The sequence below is a fragment of the Phyllobates terribilis genome, unplaced genomic scaffold (genome assembly GCF_046119375.1).
Source record: "Phyllobates terribilis strain yellow unplaced genomic scaffold, ASM4611937v1 Scaffold_3233__1_contigs__length_85372, whole genome shotgun sequence".
NCBI classification, from domain to species: Eukaryota; Metazoa; Chordata; class Amphibia; order Anura; family Dendrobatidae; genus Phyllobates; species Phyllobates terribilis.
In genome coordinates, this window is record NW_027365987.1 from 64,051 (window position 1) to 84,442 (window position 20,392).

The following is a 20,392-nucleotide window of genomic DNA, read 5'->3' on the forward strand; positions in this document are numbered from 1 at the left end:
GTGTGTGTGTGTGTGTGACCCGGGTAGGTGTGCTCTCATACAGGTGTGTGTGTGTGTGTGTGACCCGGGTAGGTGTGCTCTCATACAGGTGTGTGTGTGTGACCCGGGTAGGTGTGCTCTCATACAGGTGTGTGTGTGTGTGTGTGACCCGGGTAGGTGTGCGCTCATACTGGTGTGTGTGTGACCCGGGTATGTGTGCTCTCATACAGGTGTGTGTGTGTGTGTGACCCGGGTATGTGTGCGCTCATACAGGTGTGTGTGTGTGACCCGGGTATGTGTGCGCTCATACAGGTGTGTGTGTGTGACCCGGGTATGTGTGCGCTCATACAGGTGTGTGTGACCCGGGTATGTGTGCACTCATACAGGTGTGTGTGTGACCCGGGTATGTGTGCACTCATACAGGTGTGTGTGTGACCCGGGTATGTGTGCGCTCATACAGGTGTGTGTGTGACCCGGGTATGTGTGCGCTCATACAGGTGTGTGTGTGACCCGGGTATGTGTGCTCTCATACTGGTGTGTGTGTGACCCGGGTATGTGTGCTCTCATACAGGTGTGTGTGTGTGTGTGACCCGGGTATGTGTGCTCTCATACAGGTGTGTGTGTGTGTGTGACCCGGGTATGTGTGCTCTCATACAGGTGTGTGTGTGTGTGACCTGGGTATGTGTGCTCTCATACAGGTGTGTGTGTGTGACCCGGGTATGTGTGCACTCATACAGGTGTGTGTGTGACCCGGGTATGTGTGCGCTCATACTGGTGTGTGTGACCCGGGTATGTGTGCTCTCATACAGGTGTGTGTGTGACCCGGGTATGTGTGCTCTCATACTGGTGTGTGTGCGTGATCCGGGTATGTGTGCTCCCATACAGGTGTGTGTGTGTGTGTGTGTGTGTGACCCGGGTATGTGTGCTCTCATACAGGTGTGTGACCCGGGTATGTGTGCTCTCATACAGGTGTGTGTGTGTGTGTGTGACCCGGGTATGTGTGCGCTCATACAGGTGTGTGTGTGACCCGGGTATGTGTGCGCTCATACAGGTGTGTGTGTGACCCGGGTATGTGTGCTCTCATACAGGTGTGTGTGTGTGACCCGGGTATGTGTGCGCTCATACAGGTGTGTGTGTGTGTGTGTGACCCGGGTAGGTGTGCTCTCATACAGGTGTGTGTGTGTGTGTGACCCGGGTATGTGTGCTCTCATACAGGTGTGTGTGTGTGTGACCCGGGTATGTGTGCTCTCATACAGGTGTGTGTGACCCGGGTAGGTGTGCTCTCATACAGGTGTGTGTGTGACCCGGGTATGTGTGCTCTCATACAGGTGTGTGTGTGACCCGGGTATGTGTGCGCTCATATTGGTGTGTGTGACCCGGGTATGTGTGCGCTCATATTGGTGTGTGTGACCCGGGTATGTGTGCTCTCATACAGGTGTGTGTGTGACCCGGGTATGTGTGCTCTCATACTGGTGTGTGTGTGACCCGGGTATGTGTGCTCTCATACTGGTGTGTGTGTGACCCGGGTATGTGTGCTCTCATACAGGTGTGTGTGTGTGACCCGGGTATGTGTGCTCCCATACAGGTGTGTGTGTGTGTGTGACCCGGGTATGTGTGCTCTCATACAGGTGTGTGACCCGGGTATGTGTGCTCTCATACAGGTGTGTGTGTGTGACCCGGGTATGTGTGCGCTCATACAGGTGTGTGTGACCCGGGTATGTGTGCGCTCATACAGGTGTGTGTGACCCGGGTATGTGTGCGCTCATACAGGTGTGTGTGACCCGGGTATGTGTGCTCTCATACAGGTGTGTGTGTTTGTGACCCGGGTATGTGTGCTCTCATACAGGTGTGTGTGTGACCCGGGTATGTGTGCACTCATACAGGTGTGTGTGTGACCCGGGTATGTGTGCTCTCATACAGGTGTGTGTGTGACCCGGGTATGTGTGCGCTCATACAGGTGTGTGTGTGACCCGGGTATGTGTGCGCTCATACAGGTGTGTGTGACCCGGGTATGTGTGCGCTCATACAGGTGTGTGTGTGACCCGGGTATGTGTGCTCTCATACAGGTGTGTGTGACCCGGGTATGTGTGCTCTCATACAGGTGTGTGTGACCCGGGTATGTGTGCTCTCATACAGGTGTGTGTGACCCGGGTATGTGTGCTCTCATACAGGTGTGTGTGTGTGTGACCCGGGTAGGTGTGCTCTCATACAGGTGTGTGTGTGACCCGGGTAGGTGTGCTCTCATACAGGGGTGTGTGTGTGACCCGGGTATGTGTGCTCTCATACAGGTGTGTGTGTGACCCGGGTTTGTGTGCGCTCATACAGGTGTGTGTGACCCGGGTATGTGTGCTCTCATACAGGTGTGTGTGACCCGGGTATGTGTGCTCTCATACAGGTGTGTGTGTGTGACCCGGGTATGTGTGCTCTCATACAGGTGTGTGTGACCCGGGTATGTGTGCTCTCATACAGGTGTGTGTGACCTGGGTATGTGTGCTCTCATACAGGTGTGTGTGACCCGGGTGTGTGTGACCCGGGTATGTGTGCTCTCATACAGGGGTGTGTGTGTGACCCGGGTATGTGTGCTCTCATACAGGTGTGTGTGTGACCCGGGTTTGTGTGCGCTCATACAGGTGTTTGTGACCCGGGTATGTGTGCTCTCCTACAGGTGTGTGTGTGACCCGGGTAGGTGTGCTCTCCTACAGGTGTGTGTGTGTGACCCGGGTATGTGTGCTCTCATACAGGTGTGTGTGACCCGGGTATGTGTGCTCTCATACAGGTGTGTGTGTGTGACCCGGGTATGTGTGCTCTCATTCAGGTGTGTGTGTGTGTGACCCTGGTATGTGTGCTCTCATACAGGTGTGTGTGACCCGGGTATGTGTGCTCTCATACAGGTGTGTGTGACCCGGGTATGTGTGCTCTCATACAGGTGTGTGACCCGGGTATGTGTGCGCTCATACAGGTGTGTGTGACCCGGGTATGTGTGCACTCATACAGGTGTGTGTGACCCGGGTATGTGTGCACTCATACAGGTGTGTGTGACCCGGGTATGTGTGCTCTCATACAGGTGTGTGTGACCCGGGTATGTGTGCTCTCATACAGGTGTGTGTGTGTGACCCGGGTATGTGTGCTCTCATACAGGTGTGTGTGTGTGACCCGGGTATGTGTGCTCTCATACAGGTGTGTGTGTGTGACCCGGGTATGTGTGCTCTCATACAGGTGTGTGTGTGTGACCCGGGTATGTGTGCGCTCATACAGGTGTGTGTGACCCGGGTAGGTGTGCTCTCATACAGGTGTGTGTGTGACCCGGGTAGGTGTGCTCTCATACAGGTGTGTGTGACCCGGGTTTGTGTGCGCTCATACAGGTGTGTGTGACGCGGGTATGTGTGCTCTCATACAGGTGTGTGTGACCCGGGTATGTGTGCTCTCATACAGGTGTGTGTGTGTGTGTGACCCGGGTAGGTGTGCTCTCATACATGTGTGACCCTGGTATGTGTGCTCTCATACAGGTGTGTGTGACCCGGGTATGTGTGCTCTCATACAGGTGTGTGTGTGTGTGTGTGTGTGACCCGGGTATGTGTGCTCTCATACAGGTGTGTGTGACCCGGGTATGTGTGCTCTCATACAGGTGAGTGTGTGTGACCCGGGTATGTGTGCTCTCATACAGGTGTGTGTGACCCGGGTATGTGTGCTCTCATACAGGTGTGTGTGACCCGGGTATGTGTGCTCTCATACAGGTGTGTGTGACCCGGGTATGTGTGCTCTCATACAGGTGTGTGTGTGTGTGACCCGGGTATGTGTGCTCTCATACAGGTGTGTGTGTGACCTGGGTAGGTGTGCTCTCATACAGGTGTGTGTGTGTGACCCGGGTATGTGTGCTCTCATACAGGGGTGTGTGACCCGGGTATGTGTGCTCTCATACAGGGGTGTGTGACCCGGGTATGTATGCTCTCATACAGGTGTGTGTGACCCGGGTAGGTGTGCTCTCATACAGGTGTGTGTGTGACCCTGGTATGTGTGATCTCATACAGGTGTGTGTGTGTGACCCGGGTATGTGTGCTCTCATACAGGTGTGTGTGTGACCCGGGTATGTGTGCTCTCATACAGGTGTGTGTGACCCGGGTATGTGTGCTCTCATACAGGTGTGTGTGACCCGGGTAGGTGTGCTCTCATACAGGTGTGTGTGTGTGACCCGGGTAGGTGTGCTCTCATACAGGTGTGTGTGTGTGACCCGGGTAGGTGTGCTCTCATACAGGTGTGTGTGACCCGGGTATGTGTGCTCTCATACAGGTGAGTGTGTGTGACCCGGGTATGTGTGCTCTCATACAGGTGTGTGTGTGTGACCCGGGTATGTGTGCTCTCATACAGGTGTGTGTGACCCGGGTATGTGTGCTCTCATACAGGTGTGTGTGTGTGTGTGACCCGGGTATGTGTGCTCTCATACAGGTGTGTGTGTGACCTGGGTAGGTGTGCTCTCATACAGGTGTGTGTGTGTGACCCGGGTATGTGTGCTCTCATACAGGAGTGTGTGACCCGGGTATGTGTGCTCTCATACAGGTGTGTGTGACCCGGGTATGTATGCTCTCATACAGGTGTGTGTGACCCGGGTAGGTGTGCTCTCATACAGGTGTGTGTGTGACCCTGGTATGTGTGATCTCATACAGGTGTGTGTGTGTGACCCGGGTATGTGTGCTCTCATACAGGTGTGTGTGTGACCCGGGTATGTGTGCTCTCATACAGGTGTGTGTGACCCGGGTAGGTGTGCTCTCATACAGGTGTGTGTGTGTGACCCGGGTAGGTGTGCTCTCATACAGGTGTGTGACCCGGGTATGTGTGCTCTCATACAGGTGTGTGTGTGTGACCCGGGTATGTGTGCGCTCATACAGGTGTGTGTGACCCGGGTATGTGTGCGCTCATACAGGTGTGTGTGACCCGGGTATGTGTGCGCTCATACAGGTGTGTGTGACCCGGGTATGTGTGCGCTCATACAGGTGTGTGTGACCCGGGTATGTGTGCTCTCATACAGGTGTGTGTGTGTGACCCGGGTATGTGTGCTCTCATACAGGTGTGTGTGTGTGACCCGGGTATGTGTGCACTCATACAGGTGTGTGTGACCCGGGTAGGTGTGCTCTCATACAGGTGTGTGTGTGACCCGGGTATGTGTGCTCTCATACAGGTGTGTGTGTGTGACCCGGGTATGTGTGCACTCATACAGGTGTGTGTGACCCGGGTAGGTGTGCTCTCATACAGGTGTGTGTGTGTGACCCGGGTAGGTGTGCTCTCATACAGGTGTGTGACCCGGGTATGTGTGCTCTCATACAGGTGTGTGTGTGTGTGTGACCCGGGTATGTGTGCGCTCATACAGGTGTGTGTGACCCGGGTATGTGTGCGCGCTCATACAGGTGTGTGTGACCCGGGTATGTGTGCGCTCATACAGGTGTGTGTGACCCGGGGATGTGTGCGCTCATACAGGTGTGTGTGACCCGGGTATGTGTGCTCTCATACAGGTGTGTGTGTGTGACCCGGGTATGTGTGCTCTCATACAGGTGTGTGTGTGTGACCCGGGTATGTGTGCACTCATACAGGTGTGTGTGACCCGGGTATGTGTGCTCTCATACAGGTGTGTGTGACCCGGGTAGGTGTGCTCTCATACAGGTGTGTGTGACCCGGGTATGTGTGCTCTCATACAGGTGTGTGTGTGTGTGACCCGGGTAGGTGTGCTCTCATACAGGTGTGTGTGTGACCCGGGTAGGTGTGCTCTCATACAGGTGTGTGTGTGACCCGGGTATGTGTGCTCTCATACAGGTGTGTGTGTGACCCGGGTATGTGTGCGCTCATATTGGTATGTGTGACCCGGGTATGTGTGCTCTCATACAGGTGTGTGTGACCCGGGTATGTGTGCTCTCATACAGGTGTGTGTGTGTGACCCGGGTATGTGTGCTCTCATACAGGTGTGTGTGTGTGTGACCCGGGTATGTGTGCTCTCATACAGGTGTGTGTGATCCGGGTATGTGTGCTCTCATACAGGTGTGTGTGATCCGGGTATGTGTGCTCTCATACTGGTGTGTGTGTGACCCGGGTATGTGTGCTCTCATACAGGTGTGTGCGTGACCCGGGTATGTGTGCTCTCATACAGGTGTGTGCGTGACCCGGGTATGTGTGCTCTCATACAGGTGTGTGTGTGACCCGGGTATGTGTGCTCTCATACAGGTGTGTGTGTGACCCGGGTATGTGTGCGCTCATATTGGTATGTGTGACCCGGGTATGTGTGCTCTCATACAGGTGTGTGTGTGACCCGGGTATGTGTGCTCTCATACAGGTGTGTGTGTGACCCGGGTATGTGTGCTCTCATACAGGTGTGTGTGTGTGACCCGGGTATGTGTGCGCTCATACAGGTGTGTGTGACCCGGGTATGTGTGCGCTCATACAGGTGTGTGTGACCCGGGTATGTGTGCTCTCATACAGGTGTGTGTGTGTGTGTGACCCGGGTATGTGTGCTCTCATACAGGTGTGTGTGTGACCCGGGTATGTGTGCACTCATACAGGTGTGTGTGTGACCCGGGTATGTGTGCTCTCATACAGGTGTGTGTGTGTGACCCAGGTATGTGTGCGCTCATACAGGTGTGTGTGACCCAGGTATGTGTGCACTCATACAGGTGTGTGTGTGACCCGGGTATGTGTGCTCTCATACAGGTGTGTGTGACCCGGGTATGTGTGCTCTCATACAGGTGTGTGTGACCCGGGTATGTGTGCTCTCATACAGGTGTGTGTGTGTGACCCGGGTATGTGTGCTCTCATACAGGTGTGTGTGACCCGGGTAGGTGTGCTCTCATACAGGTGTGTGTGTGACCCGGGTATGTGTGCTCTCATACAGGGGTGTGTGTGTGACCCGGGTATGTGTGCTCTCATACAGGTGTGTGTGTGTGTGTGACCCGGGTATGTGTGCGCTCATACAGGTGTGTGACCCGGGTATGTGTGCTCTCATACAGGTGTGTGTGACCCGGGTATGTGTGCTCTCATACAGGTGTGTGTGACCTGGGTATGTGTGCTCTCATACAGGTGTGTGTGACCCGGGTGTGTGTGACCCGGGTATGTGTGCTCTCATACAGGGGTGTGTGTGTGACCCGGGTATGTGTGCGCTCATACAGGTGTGTGTGACCCGGGTATGTGTGCTCTCATACAGGTGTGTGTGACCCGGGTAGGTGTGCTCTCCTACAGGTGTGTGTGTGACCCGGGTATGTGTGCTCTCATACAGGTGTGTGTGACCCGGGTATGTGTGCTCTCATACAGGTGTGTGTGTGTGACCCGGGTATGTGTGCTCTCATACAGGTGTGTGTGTGTGTGACCCGGGTATGTGTGCTCTCATACAGGTGTGTGTGACCCGGGTATGTGTGCTCTCATACAGGTGTGTGACCCGGGTATGTGTGCGCTCATACAGGTGTGTGTGACCCGGGTATGTGTGCACTCATACAGGTGTGTGTGACCCGGGTATGTGTGCACTCATACAGGTGTGTGTGACCCGGGTATGTGTGCTCTCATACAGGTGTGTGTGTGTGACCCGGGTATGTGTGCGCTCATACAGGTGTGTGTGAGACCCGGGTATGTGTGCGCTCATACAGGTGTGTGTGACCCGGGTATGTGTGCGCTCATACAGGTGTGTGTGACCCGGGTATGTGTGCTCTCATACAGGTGTGTGTGACCCGGGTAGGTGTGCTCTCATACAGGTGTGTGTGTGACCCGGGTAGGTGTGCTCTCATACAGGTGTGTGTGACCCGGGTTTGTGTGCTCTCAAACAGGTGTGTGTGACCCGGGTATGTGTGCTCTCATACAGGTGTGTGTGACCCGGGTATGTGTGCTCTCATACATGTGTGTGACCCGGATATGTGTGCTCTCATACAGGTGTGTGTGACCCGGGTATGTGTGCTCTCATACATGTGTGACCCTGGTATGTGTGCTCTCATACAGGTGTGTGTGTGTGTGTGACCCGGGTATGTGTGCTCTCATACAGGTGTGTGTGACGCGGGTATGTGTGCTTTCATACAGGTGTGTGTGACCCGGGTATGTGTGCTCTCATACAGGTGTGTGTGACCCGGGTATGTGTGCTCTCATACAGGTGTGTGTGTGTGACCCGGGTATGTGTGCTCTCATACAGGTGTGTGTGTGACCCGGGTATGTGTGCTCTCATACAGGTGTGTGTGTGACCCAGGTATGTGTGCGCTCATACAGGTGTGTGTGACCCGGGTATGTGTGCTCTCATACAGGTGTGTGTGTGACCCGGGTAGGTGTGCTCTCATACAGGTGTGTGTGTGTGACCCGGGTATGTGTGCTCTCATACAGGTGTGTGTGATCCGGGTATGTGTGCTCTCATACTGGTGTGTGTGTGACCCGGGTATGTGTGCTCTCATACAGGTGTGTGTGTGTGTGCGTGACCCGGGTATGTGTGCTCTCATACAGGTGTGTGCGTGACCCGGGTATGTGTGCTCTCATACAGGTGTGTGTGTGACCCGGGTATGTGTGCTCTCATACAGGTGTGTGTGTGACCCGGGTATGTGTGCGCTCATATTGGTATGTGTGACCCGGGTATGTGTGCTCTCATACAGGTGTGTGTGTGACCCGGGTATGTGTGCTCTCATACAGGTGTGTGTGTGACCCGGGTATGTGTGCTCTCATACAGGTGTGTGTGTGTGACCCGGGTATGTGTGCGCTCATACAGGTGTGTGTGACCCGGGTATGTGTGCGCTCATACAGGTGTGTGTGACCCGGGTATGTGTGCTCTCATACAGGTGTGTGTGTGTGTGTGACCCGGGTATGTGTGCTCTCATACAGGTGTGTGTGTGACCCGGGTATGTGTGCACTCATACAGGTGTGTGTGTGACCCGGGTATGTGTGCTCTCATACAGGTGTGTGTGTGACCCAGGTATGTGTGCGCTCATACAGGTGTGTGTGACCCAGGTATGTGTGCACTCATACAGGTGTGTGTGTGACCCGGGTATGTGTGTTCTCATACAGGTGTGTGTGACCCGGGTATGTGTGCTCTCATACAGGTGTGTGTGACCCGGGTATGTGTGCTCTCATACAGGTGTGTGTGTGTGACCCGGGTATGTGTGCTCTCATACAGGTGTGTGTGACCCGGGTAGGTGTGCTCTCATACAGGTGTGTGTGTGACCCGGGTATGTGTGCTCTCATACAGGGGTGTGTGTGTGACCCGGGTATGTGTGCTCTCATACAGGTGTGTGTGTGTGTGTGACCCGGGTATGTGTGCGCTCATACAGGTGTGTGACCCGGGTATGTGTGCTCTCATACAGGTGTGTGTGACCCGGGTATGTGTGCTCTCATACAGGTGTGTGTGACCTGGGTATGTGTGCTCTCATACAGGTGTGTGTGACCCGGGTGTGTGTGACCCGGGTATGTGTGCTCTCATACAGGGGTGTGTGTGTGACCCGGGTATGTGTGCGCTCATACAGGTGTGTGTGACCCGGGTATGTGTGCTCTCATACAGGTGTGTGTGACCCGGGTAGGTGTGCTCTCCTACAGGTGTGTGTGTGACCCGGGTATGTGTGCTCTCATACAGGTGTGTGTGACCCGGGTATGTGTGCTCTCATACAGGTGTGTGTGTGTGACCCGGGTATGTGTGCTCTCATACAGGTGTGTGTGTGTGTGACCCGGGTATGTGTGCTCTCATACAGGTGTGTGTGACCCGGGTATGTGTGCTCTCATACAGGTGTGTGACCCGGGTATGTGTGCGCTCATACAGGTGTGTGTGACCCGGGTATGTGTGCACTCATACAGGTGTGTGTGACCCGGGTATGTGTGCACTCATACAGGTGTGTGTGACCCGGGTATGTGTGCTCTCATACAGGTGTGTGTGTGTGACCCGGGTATGTGTGCGCTCATACAGGTGTGTGTGAGACCCGGGTATGTGTGCGCTCATACAGGTGTGTGTGACCCGGGTATGTGTGCGCTCATACAGGTGTGTGTGACCCGGGTATGTGTGCTCTCATACAGGTGTGTGTGACCCGGGTATGTGTGCTCTCATACAGGTGTGTGTGTGACCCGGGTAGGTGTGCTCTCATACAGGTGTGTGTGACCCGGGTTTGTGTGCTCTCAAACAGGTGTGTGTGACCCGGGTATGTGTGCTCTCATACAGGTGTGTGTGACCCGGGTATGTGTGCTCTCATACATGTGTGTGACCCGGATATGTGTGCTCTCATACAGGTGTGTGTGACCCGGGTATGTGTGCTCTCATACATGTGTGACCCTGGTATGTGTGCTCTCATACAGGTGTGTGTGTGTGTGACCCGGGTATGTGTGCTCTCATACAGGTGTGTGTGACGCGGGTATGTGTGCTTTCATACAGGTGTGTGTGACCCGGGTATGTGTGCTCTCATACAGGTGTGTGTGACCCGGGTATGTGTGCTCTCATACAGGTGTGTGTGTGTGACCCGGGTATGTGTGCTCTCATACAGGTGTGTGTGTGACCCGGGTATGTGTGCTCTCATACAGGTGTGTGTGTGACCCAGGTATGTGTGCGCTCATACAGGTGTGTGTGACCCGGGTATGTGTGCTCTCATACAGGTGTGTGTGTGACCCGGGTAGGTGTGCGCTCATACAGGTGTGTGTGACCCGGGTATGTGTGCTCTCATACAGGTGTGTGTGTGTGTGTGACCCGGGTATGTGTGCTCTCATACATGTGTGTGACCCGGATATGTGTGCTCTCATACAGGTGTGTGTGACCCGGGTATGTGTGCTCTCATACATGTGTGTGACCCGGATATGTGTGCTCTCATACAGGTGTGTGTGTGACCCGGGTAGGTTTGCTCTCATACAGGTGTGTGTGTGACCCGGGTATGTGTGCTCTCATACAGGGGTGTGTGACCCGGGTATGTGTGCTCTCATACAGGTGTGTGTGACCCGGGTATGTATGCTCTCATACAGGTGTGTGTGACCCGGGTATGTGTGCTCTCATACATGTGTGTGACCCTAGTATGTGTGCTCTCATACAGGTGTGTGTGTGTGACCCGGGTATGTGTGCTCTCATACAGGTGTGTGTGTGACCCGGGTATGTGTGCGCTCATACAGGTGTGTGTGTGTGTGACCCGGGTATGTGTGCTCTCATACAGGTGTGTGTATGTGACCCGGGTAGGTGTGCTCTCATACAGGTGTGTGTGTGTGTGTGACCCGGGTAGGTGTGCTCTCATACAGGTGTGTGTGTGTGTGACCCGGGTATGTGTGCTCTCATACAGGTGTGTGTGTGTGTGACCCGGGTAGGTGTGCGCTCATACAGGTGTGTGTGTGTGTGACCCGGGTAGGTGTGCTCTCATACAGGTGTGTGTGACCCGGGTATGTGTGCTCTCATACAGGTGTGTGTGTGTGACCCGGGTATGTGTGCTCTCATACAGGTGTGTGTGTGTGACCCGGGTATGTGTGCTCTCATACAGGTGTGTGTGTGTGTGTGTGTGTGACCCGGGTATGTGTGCTCTCATACAGGTGTGTGTGACCCGGGTAGGTGTGCTCTCCTACAGGTGTGTGTGTGACCCGGGTATGTGTGCTCTCATACAGGTGAGTGTGTGTGACCCGGGTATGTGTGCTCTCATACAGGTGTGTGTGTGTGTGACCCGGGTATGTGTGCTCTCATACAGGTGTGTGTGTGTGACCCGGGTAGGTGTGCTCTCATACAGGTGTGTGTGTGTGTGTGACCCGGGTAGGTGTGCTCTCATACAGGTGTGTGTGTGTGATCCGGGTAGGTGTGCTCTCATACAGGTGTGTGTGTGTGACCCGGGTAGGTGTGCTCTCATACAGGTGTGTGTGTGTGTGACCCGGGTAGGTGTGCTCTCATACAGGGGTGTGTGACCCGGGTATGTGTGCTCTCATACAGGGGTGTGTGACCCGGGTAGGTGTGCTCTCATACAGGTGTGTGTGTGACCCGGGTATGTGTGCTCTCATACAGGTGTGTGTGTGTGACCCGGGTAGGTGTGCTCTCATACAGGTGTGTGTGTGTCTGTGTGTGTGTGTGACCCGGGTATGTGTGCTCTCATACAGGTGTGTGTGTGTGTGTGACCCGGGTAGGTGTGCGCTCATACAGGTGTGTGTGTGTGACCCGGGTATGTGTGCGCTCATACAGGTGTGTGTGTGTGACCCGGGTATGTGTGCTCTCATACAGGTGTGTATGTGTGACCCGGGTATGTGTGCTCTCATACAGGTGTGTGTGTGTGACCCGGGTATGTGTGCTCTCATACAGGTGTGTGTGATCCGGGTATGTGTGCTCTCGTACAGGTGTGTGTGACCCGGGTATGTATGCTCTCATACAGGTGTGTGTGACCCGGGTAGGTGTGCTCTCATACAGGTGTGTGTGTGACCCTGGTAGGTGTGCTCTCATACAGGTGTGTGTGTGTGTGACCCAGGTAGGTGTGCTCTCATACAGGTGTGTGTGTGTGACCCGGGTATGTGTGCTCTCATACAGGGGTGTGTGACCCGGGTATGTGTGCTCTCATACAGGTGTGTGTGACCCGGGTATGTATGCTCTCATACAGGTGTGTGTGACCCGGGTAGGTGTGCTCTCATACAGGTGTGTGTGTGACCCTGGTATGTGTGCTCTCATACAGGTGTGTGTGTGACCCGGGTATGTGTGCTCTCATACAGGTGTGTGTGTGTGACCCGGGTAGGTGTGCTCTCATACAGGTGTGTGTGTGTGACCCGGGTAGGTGTGCTCTCATACAGGGGTGTGTGACCCGGGTAGGTGTGCTCTCATACAGGGGTGTGTGACCCGGGTAGGTGTGCTCTCATACAGGTGTGTGTGTGACCCGGGTATGTGTGCTCTCATACAGGTGTGTGTGTGTGACCCGGGTAGGTGTGCTCTCATACAGGTGTGTGTGTGTGTGTGTGTGTGTGACCCGGGTATGTGTGCTCTCATACAGGTGTGTGTGTGTGTGACCCGGGTAGGTGTGCGCTCATACAGGGGTGTGTGACCCGGGTATGTGTGCTCTCATACAGGGGTGTGTGACCCGGGTATGTGTGCTCTCATACAGGTGTGTGTGTGTGACCCGGGTAGGTGTGCGCTCATACAGGTGTGTGTGTGTGTGTGACCCGGGTAGGTGTGCTCTCATACAGGTGTGTGTGACCCGGGTATGTGTGCTCTCATACAGGTGTGTGTGTGTGACCCGGGTATGTGTGCTCTCATACAGGTGTGTGTGTGTGACCCGGGTAGGTGTGCTCTCATACAGGGGTGTGTGACCCGGGTATGTGTGCTCTCATACAGGGGTGTGTGACCCGGGTATGTGTGCTCTCATACAGGTGTGTGTGTGTGACCCGGGTATGTGTGCTCTCATACAGGGGTGTGTGACCCGGGTATGTGTGCTCTCATACAGGTGTGTGTGACCCGGGTATGTATGCTCTCATACAGGTGTGTGTGACCCGGGTAGGTGTGCTCTCATACAGGTGTGTGTGTGACCCTGGTATGTGTGCTCTCATACAGGTGTGTGTGTGACCCGGGTATGTGTGCTCTCATACAGGTGTGTGTGTGTGACCCGGGTAGGTGTGCTCTCATACAGGTGTGTGTGTGTGACCCGGGTAGGTGTGCTCTCATACAGGTGTGTGTGTGTGTGACCCGGGTATGTGTGCTCTCATACAGGTGTGTGTGTGTGACCCGGGTAGGTGTGCGCTCATACAGGTGTGTGTGTGTGACCCGGGTAGGTGTGCGCTCATACAGGTGTGTGTGTGTGTGTGACCCGGGTAGGTGTGCTCTCATACAGGTGTGTGTGTGACCCGGGTATGTGTGCTCTCATACAGGTGTGTGTGACCCGGGTATGTGTGCTCTCATACAGGTGTGTGTGTGTGTGTGACCCGGGTAGGTGTGCTCTCATACAGGTGTGTGTGTGTGTGTGTGTGACCCGGGTAGGTGTGCTCTCATACAGGTGTGTGTGTGTGACCCGGGTAGGTGTGCTCTCATACAGGTGTGTGTGTGTGACCCGGGTAGGTGTGCTCTCATACAGGGGTGTGTGTGTGTGACCCGGGTAGGTGTGCTCTCATACAGGGGTGTGTGTGACCCGGGTAGGTGTGCTCTCATACAGGTGTGTGTGTGTGACCCGGGTAGGTGTGCTCTCATACAGGGGTGTGTGTGACCCGGGTAGGTGTGCTCTCATACAGGTGTGTGTGTGTGACCCGGGTATGTGTGCTCTCATACAGGTGTGTGTGTGTGACCCGGGTAGGTGTGCTCTCATACAGGTGTGTGTGTGACCCGGGTAGGTGTGCTCTCATACAGGTGTGTGTGTGTTACCCGGGTAGGTGTGCTCTCATACAGGTGTGTGTGACCCGGGTATGTGTGCTCTCATACAGGTGTGTGTGTGACCCGGGTATGTGTGCTCTCATACAGGTGTGTGTGTGACCCGGGTAGGTGTGCTCTCATACAGGTGTGTGTGTGACCCGGGTAGGTGTGCTCTCATACAGGTGTGTGTGTGACCCGGGTATGTGTGCTCTCATACAGGTGTGTGTGTGACCCGGGTATGTGTGCTCTCATACAGGTGTGTGTGTGACCCGGGTATGTGTGCTCTCATACAGGTGTGTGTGACCCGGGTATGTGTGCTCTCATACAGGTGTGTGTGACCCGGGTATGTGTGCTCTCATACAGGGGTGTGTGTGTGTGTGACCCGGGTAGGTGTGCTCTCATACAGGGGTGTGTGACCCGGGTAGGTGTGCTCTCATACAGGGGTGTGTGACCCGGGTAGGTGTGCTCTCATACAGGTGTGTGTGACCCGGGTATGTGTGCTCTCATACAGGGGTGTGTGTGTGTGTGACCCGGGTAGGTGTGCTCTCATACAGGGGTGTGTGACCCGGGTAGGTGTGCTCTCATACAGGTGTGTGTGACCCGGGTAGGTGTGCTCTCATACAGGTGTGTGTGTGTGACCCGGGTATGTGTGCTCTCATACAGGTGTGTGTGTGTGACCCGGGTATGTGTGCTCTCATACAGGTGTGTGTGTGACCCGGGTATGTGTGCTCTCATACAGGTGTGTGTGTGACCCGGGTATGTGTGCTCTCATACAGGTGTGTGTGACCCGGGTATGTGTGCTCTCATACAGGTGTGTGTGTGTGTGTGACCCGGGTAGGTGTGCTCTCATACAGGTGTGTGTGTGTGTGTGTGTGTGTGTGTGACCCGGGTAGGTGTGCTCTCATACAGGTGTGTGTGTGTGACCCGGGTAGGTGTGCTCTCATACAGGTGTGTGTGACCCGGGTATGTGTGCTCTCATACAGGTGTGTGTGTGACCCGGGTATGTGTGCTCTCATACAGGTGTGTGTGTGACCCGGGTATGTGTGCTCTCATACAGGTGTGTGTGTGACCCGGGTATGTGTGCTCTCATACAGGGGTGTGTGTGTGACCCGGGTATGTGTGCTCTCATACAGGGGTGTGTGTGTCACCCGGGTATGTGTGCTCTCATACAGGGGTGTGTGTGTGACCCGGGTATGTGTGCTCTCATACAGGGGTGTGTGTGTGACCCGGGTATGTGTGCTCTCATACAGGTGTGTGTGACCCGGGTAGGTGTGCTCTCATACAGGTGTGTGTGTGACCCGGGTATGTGTGCTCTCATACAGGTGTGTGTGTGTGTGACCCGGGTAGGTGTGCTCTCATACAGGTGTGTGTGTGACCCTGGTATGTGTGCTCTCATACAGGTGTGTGTGTGACCCGGGTATGTGTGCTCTCATACAGGTGTGTGTGTGTGACCCGGGTAGGTGTGCTCTCATACAGGTGTGTGTGTGTGTGACCCGGGTAGGTGTGCTCTCATACAGGTGTGTGTGTGTGTGACCCGGGTATGTGTGCTCTCATACAGGTGTGTGTGTGTGACCCGGGTAGGTGTGCGCTCATACAGGTGTGTGTGTGTGACCCGGGTAGGTGTGCGCTCATACAGGTGTGTGTGTGTGTGACCCGGGTAGGTGTGCTCTCATACAGGTGTGTGTGTGACCCGGGTATGTGTGCTCTCATACAGGTGTGTGTGACCCGGGTATGTGTGCTCTCATACAGGTGTGTGTGTGTGTGTGACCCGGGTAGGTGTGCTCTCATACAGGTGTGTGTGTGTGTGTGTGTGACCCGGGTAGGTGTGCTCTCATACAGGTGTGTGTGTGTGACCCGGGTAGGTGTGCTCTCATACAGGTGTGTGTGTGTGACCCGGGTAGGTGTGCTCTCATACAGGGGTGTGTGTGACCCGGGTAGGTGTGCTCTCATACAGGTGTGTGTGTGTGACCCGGGTAGGTGTGCTCTCATACAGGGGTGTGTGTGACCCGGGTAGGTGTGCTCTCATACAGGTGTGTGTGTGTGACCCGGGTATGTGTGCTCTCATACAGGTGTGTGTGTGTGACCCGGGTAGGTGTGCTCTCATACAGGTGTGTGTGTGACCCGGGTAGGTGTGCTCTCATACAGGTGTGTGTGTGTTACCCGGGTAGGTGTGCTCTCATACAGGTGTGTGTGACCCGGGTATGTGTGCTCTCATACAGGTGTGTGTGTGACCCGGGTATGTGTGCTCTCATACAGGTGTGTGTGTGACCCGGGTAGGTGTGCTCTCATACAGGTGTGTGTGTGACCCGGGTAGGTGTGCTCTCATACAGGTGTGTGTGTGACCCGGGTATGTGTGCTCTCATACAGGTGTGTGTGTGACCCGGGTATGTGTGCTCTCATACAGGTGTGTGTGACCCGGGTATGTGTGCTCTCATACAGGTGTGTGTGACCCGGGTATGTGTGCTCTCATACAGGGGTGTGTGTGTGTGTGACCCGGGTAGGTGTGCTCTCATACAGGGGTGTGTGACCCGGGTAGGTGTGCTCTCATACAGGGGTGTGTGACCCGGGTAGGTGTGCTCTCATACAGGTGTGTGTGACCCGGGTATGTGTGCTCTCATACAGGGGTGTGTGTGTGTGTGACCCGGGTAGGTGTGCTCTCATACAGGGGTGTGTGACCCGGGTAGGTGTGCTCTCATACAGGTGTGTGTGACCCGGGTAGGTGTGCTCTCATACAGGTGTGTGTGTGTGACCCGGGTATGTGTGCTCTCATACAGGTGTGTGTGTGTGACCCGGGTATGTGTGCTCTCATACAGGTGTGTGTGTGACCCGGGTATGTGTGCTCTCATACAGGTGTGTGTGTGACCCGGGTATGTGTGCTCTCATACAGGTGTGTGTGACCCGGGTATGTGTGCTCTCATACAGGTGTGTGTGTGTGTGTGACCCGGGTAGGTGTGCTCTCATACAGGTGTGTGTGTGTGTGTGTGTGTGTGTGTGTGACCCGGGTAGGTGTGCTCTCATACAGGTGTGTGTGTGTGACCCGGGTAGGTGTGCTCTCATACAGGTGTGTGTGACCCGGGTATGTGTGCTCTCATACAGGTGTGTGTGTGACCCGGGTATGTGTGCTCTCATACAGGTGTGTGTGTGACCCGGGTATGTGTGCTCTCATACAGGTGTGTGTGTGACCCGGGTATGTGTGCTCTCATACAGGGGTGTGTGTGTGACCCGGGTATGTGTGCTCTCATACAGGGGTGTGTGTGTGACCCGGGTATGTGTGCTCTCATACAGGGGTGTGTGTGTGACCCGGGTATGTGTGCTCTCATACAGGGGTGTGTGTGTGACCCGGGTATGTGTGCTCTCATACAGGTGTGTGTGACCCGGGTAGGTGTGCTCTCATACAGGTGTGTGTGTGACCCGGGTATGTGTGCTCTCATACAGGTGTGTGTGTGTGTGACCCGGGTAGGTGTGCTCTCATACAGGTGTGTGTGTGACCCGGGTATGTGTGCTCTCATACAGGTGTGTGTGTGTGACCCGGGTATGTGTGCTCTCATACAGGTGTGTGTGTGTGTGACCCGGGTATGTGTGCTCTCATACAGGTGTGTGTGATCCGGGTATGTGTGCTCTCATACAGGTGTGTGTGTGACCCGGGTAGGTGTGCTCTCATACAGGTGTGTGTGTGACCCGGGTAGGTGTGCTCTCATACAGGTGTGTGTGATCCGGGTATGTGTGCTCTCATACAGGTGTGTGTGTGACCCGGGTATGTGTGCTCTCATACAGGTGTGTGTGTGACCCGGGTATGTGTGCTCTCATACAGGTGTGTGTGTGACCCGGGTAGGTGTGCTCTCATACAGGTGTGTGTGACCCCGGTATGTGTGCTCTCATACAGGTGTGTGTGTGACCCGGGTATGTGTGCTCTCATACAGGTGTGTGTGACCCGGGTATGTGTGCTCTCATACAGGTGTGTGTGTGACCCGGGTATGTGTGCTCTCATACAGGTGTGTGTGTGACCCGGGTATGTGTGCACTCATACAGGTGTGTGTGTGACCCGGGTATGTGTGCTCTCATACAGGTGTGTGTGTGTGACCCGGGTATGTGTGCTCTCATACAGGTGTGTGTGTGTGACCCGGGTAGGTGTGCTCTCATACAGGTGTGTGTGTGACCCGGGTAGGTGTGCTCTCATACAGGGGTGTGTGTGTGACCCGGGTATGTGTGCTCTGATACAGGGGTGTGTGTGTGACCCGGGTATGTGTGCTCTCATGCAGGTGTGTGTGTGTGACCCGGGTATGTGTGCTCTCATACAGGTGTGTGTGATCCGGGTATGTGTGCTCTCATACAGGTGTGTGTGTGTGACCCGGGTATGTGTGCTCTCATACAGGTGTGTGTGACCCGGGTATGTGTGCTCTCATACAGGTGTGTGTGTGTGTGACCCGGGTAGGTGTGCTCTCATACAGGTGTGTGTGTGACCCGGGTATGTGTGCGCTCATACAGGTGTGTGTGATCCGGGTAGGTGTGCTCTCATACAGGTGTGTGTGATCCGGGTAGGTGTGCTCTCATACAGGTGTGTGTGATCCGGGTAGGTGTGCTCTCATACAGGTGTGTGTGATCCGGGTAGGTGTGCTCTCATACAGGTGTGTGTGTGACCCGGGTAGGTGTGCTCTCATACAGGTGTGTGTGTGACCCGGGTAGGTGTGCTCTCATACAGGTGTGTGTGATCCGGGTATGTGTGCTCTCATACAGGTGTGTGTGTGACCCGGGTATGTGTGCTCTCATACAGGTGTGTGTGCCCCGGGTGTGTGTGTGACCCGGGTATGTGTGCTCTCATACAGGTGTGTGTGTGACCCAGGTAGGTGTGCTCTCATACAGGTGTGTGTGTGACCCGGGTATGTGTGCTGTATGTCACGTGTTGTAGGTGAGGTTTACGGTTGATGCCTCCTTACCTGTGACGTGGGCTTGGATTTTAGCTCCGAGGCTCGCTCTTAGGTCACAGACTGACTTGCTGGCAGTGACCACTAGAGGGCGCTATATGCAGGTTCTTACCCTTCAGGGGGAGAGTTGATTTGCATAGCTGTCCCCTGGAGGCCTGTGCTGCGCTGTCCCCTGGTAGCCCAGCGTGGTGTATGACCTGTCCGCTGTATGTGCCCAGGTTCTCCAGGAGTTCATAGCCGGCCTGGAGTCTCACATTGAAGATCGGGAGCGGTTCAGGAATTGTCTCCTGCCATGTGGCCGCCGCTGCACTGAAGACGAGGACGGGGAGAGGTGATGGCGTCTGGGTGCTGGGGGGCTTGGCTGCGTGATGGCTGTGTAATAATGCTGCGTTCCCTCCTCGCAGATCTCCGCTGATCGGATCCTTTCTAGACAGTCTAATAAAGATCCTGCTGGGCATCGATATATTACAGGTATGAGTGAGCGGCCATGGATGAGACCCCCGTGTGTAGGACTCTGTCGTGTGTAGAGGATCCAGGGGTCCGTGCACTGCTGTATTGTCATGTGCGGACCACCTTGAGAGAATCCTCCCCACATGATCAGATCCCCCAGACCAGGGTTCATCCTTCCTGGTAGGTGAAGGTGAGACCCTGCTGTGTTTAGGGGGTCTTACAAGGGGTCTTCTCTCTGGATCTTTGTACGCTGCTCTGAACACAATGTGGAGATGTATGATCCATGTTCCCTGTAGAGTTCAGCTTCTACTCTAGGGGTCTGTGGTGGTCCATGATTGTAGCCCGGTGAAAGGGTATGAGGGTCCCTGTGATTGCTGCCATTCAGCTCAGCAGGAGAGGGTAGGGTCTGTGGTGGCACCTGGGAGGTGTGATGCTGGCGCGCACGTTCTCTACCTGTAGTCGGAGGACTCACTGCTTGCCCTTCTCTCCAGGAACCGCTCATTAATTTGCTGTTTGAGAAGCTTCCAGAATTCCTGTACGACAGGTGGAGTACATTCTCTCTCCCTCTCCCTTTGGCCGCCCGCCCGCTCGTCCCTCCCCGCTCGTCCCTCCCCGCTCGTCCCTCCCCGCTCGTCCCCTCTCCCTCTGGGTGGCTGCCCGCTCGTCCCTCTCTCCCTCTGGGTGGCTGCCCGCTCGTCCCTCTCTCCCTCTGGGTGGCTGCCCGCTCGTCCCTCTCTCCCTCTGGGTGGCTGCCCGCTCGTCCCTCTCTCCCTCTGGGTGGCTG

At 55.2% G+C, this 20,392-nt stretch overlaps 1 protein-coding gene across 1 annotated transcript in view; it reads left to right on the plus strand.

The window, feature by feature from the left end:
• LOC141247743 (Fanconi anemia group D2 protein-like) overlaps positions 1-20,152 on the plus strand; it is a gene marked incomplete at its 3' end in the record, with an annotated part of 83,742 nt that extends 63,590 nt beyond the window's left edge. Inside the window, exons 3-5 of the mRNA XM_073669259.1 lie at positions 19,377-19,489; positions 19,563-19,629; positions 20,100-20,152. Coding sequence (XP_073525360.1) covers positions 19,377-19,489; positions 19,563-19,629; positions 20,100-20,152 — 233 coding nt within the window. The remainder of the gene's footprint in view (positions 1-19,376; positions 19,490-19,562; positions 19,630-20,099) is intronic.
• Positions 20,153-20,392: the final 240 nt, after the last annotated feature.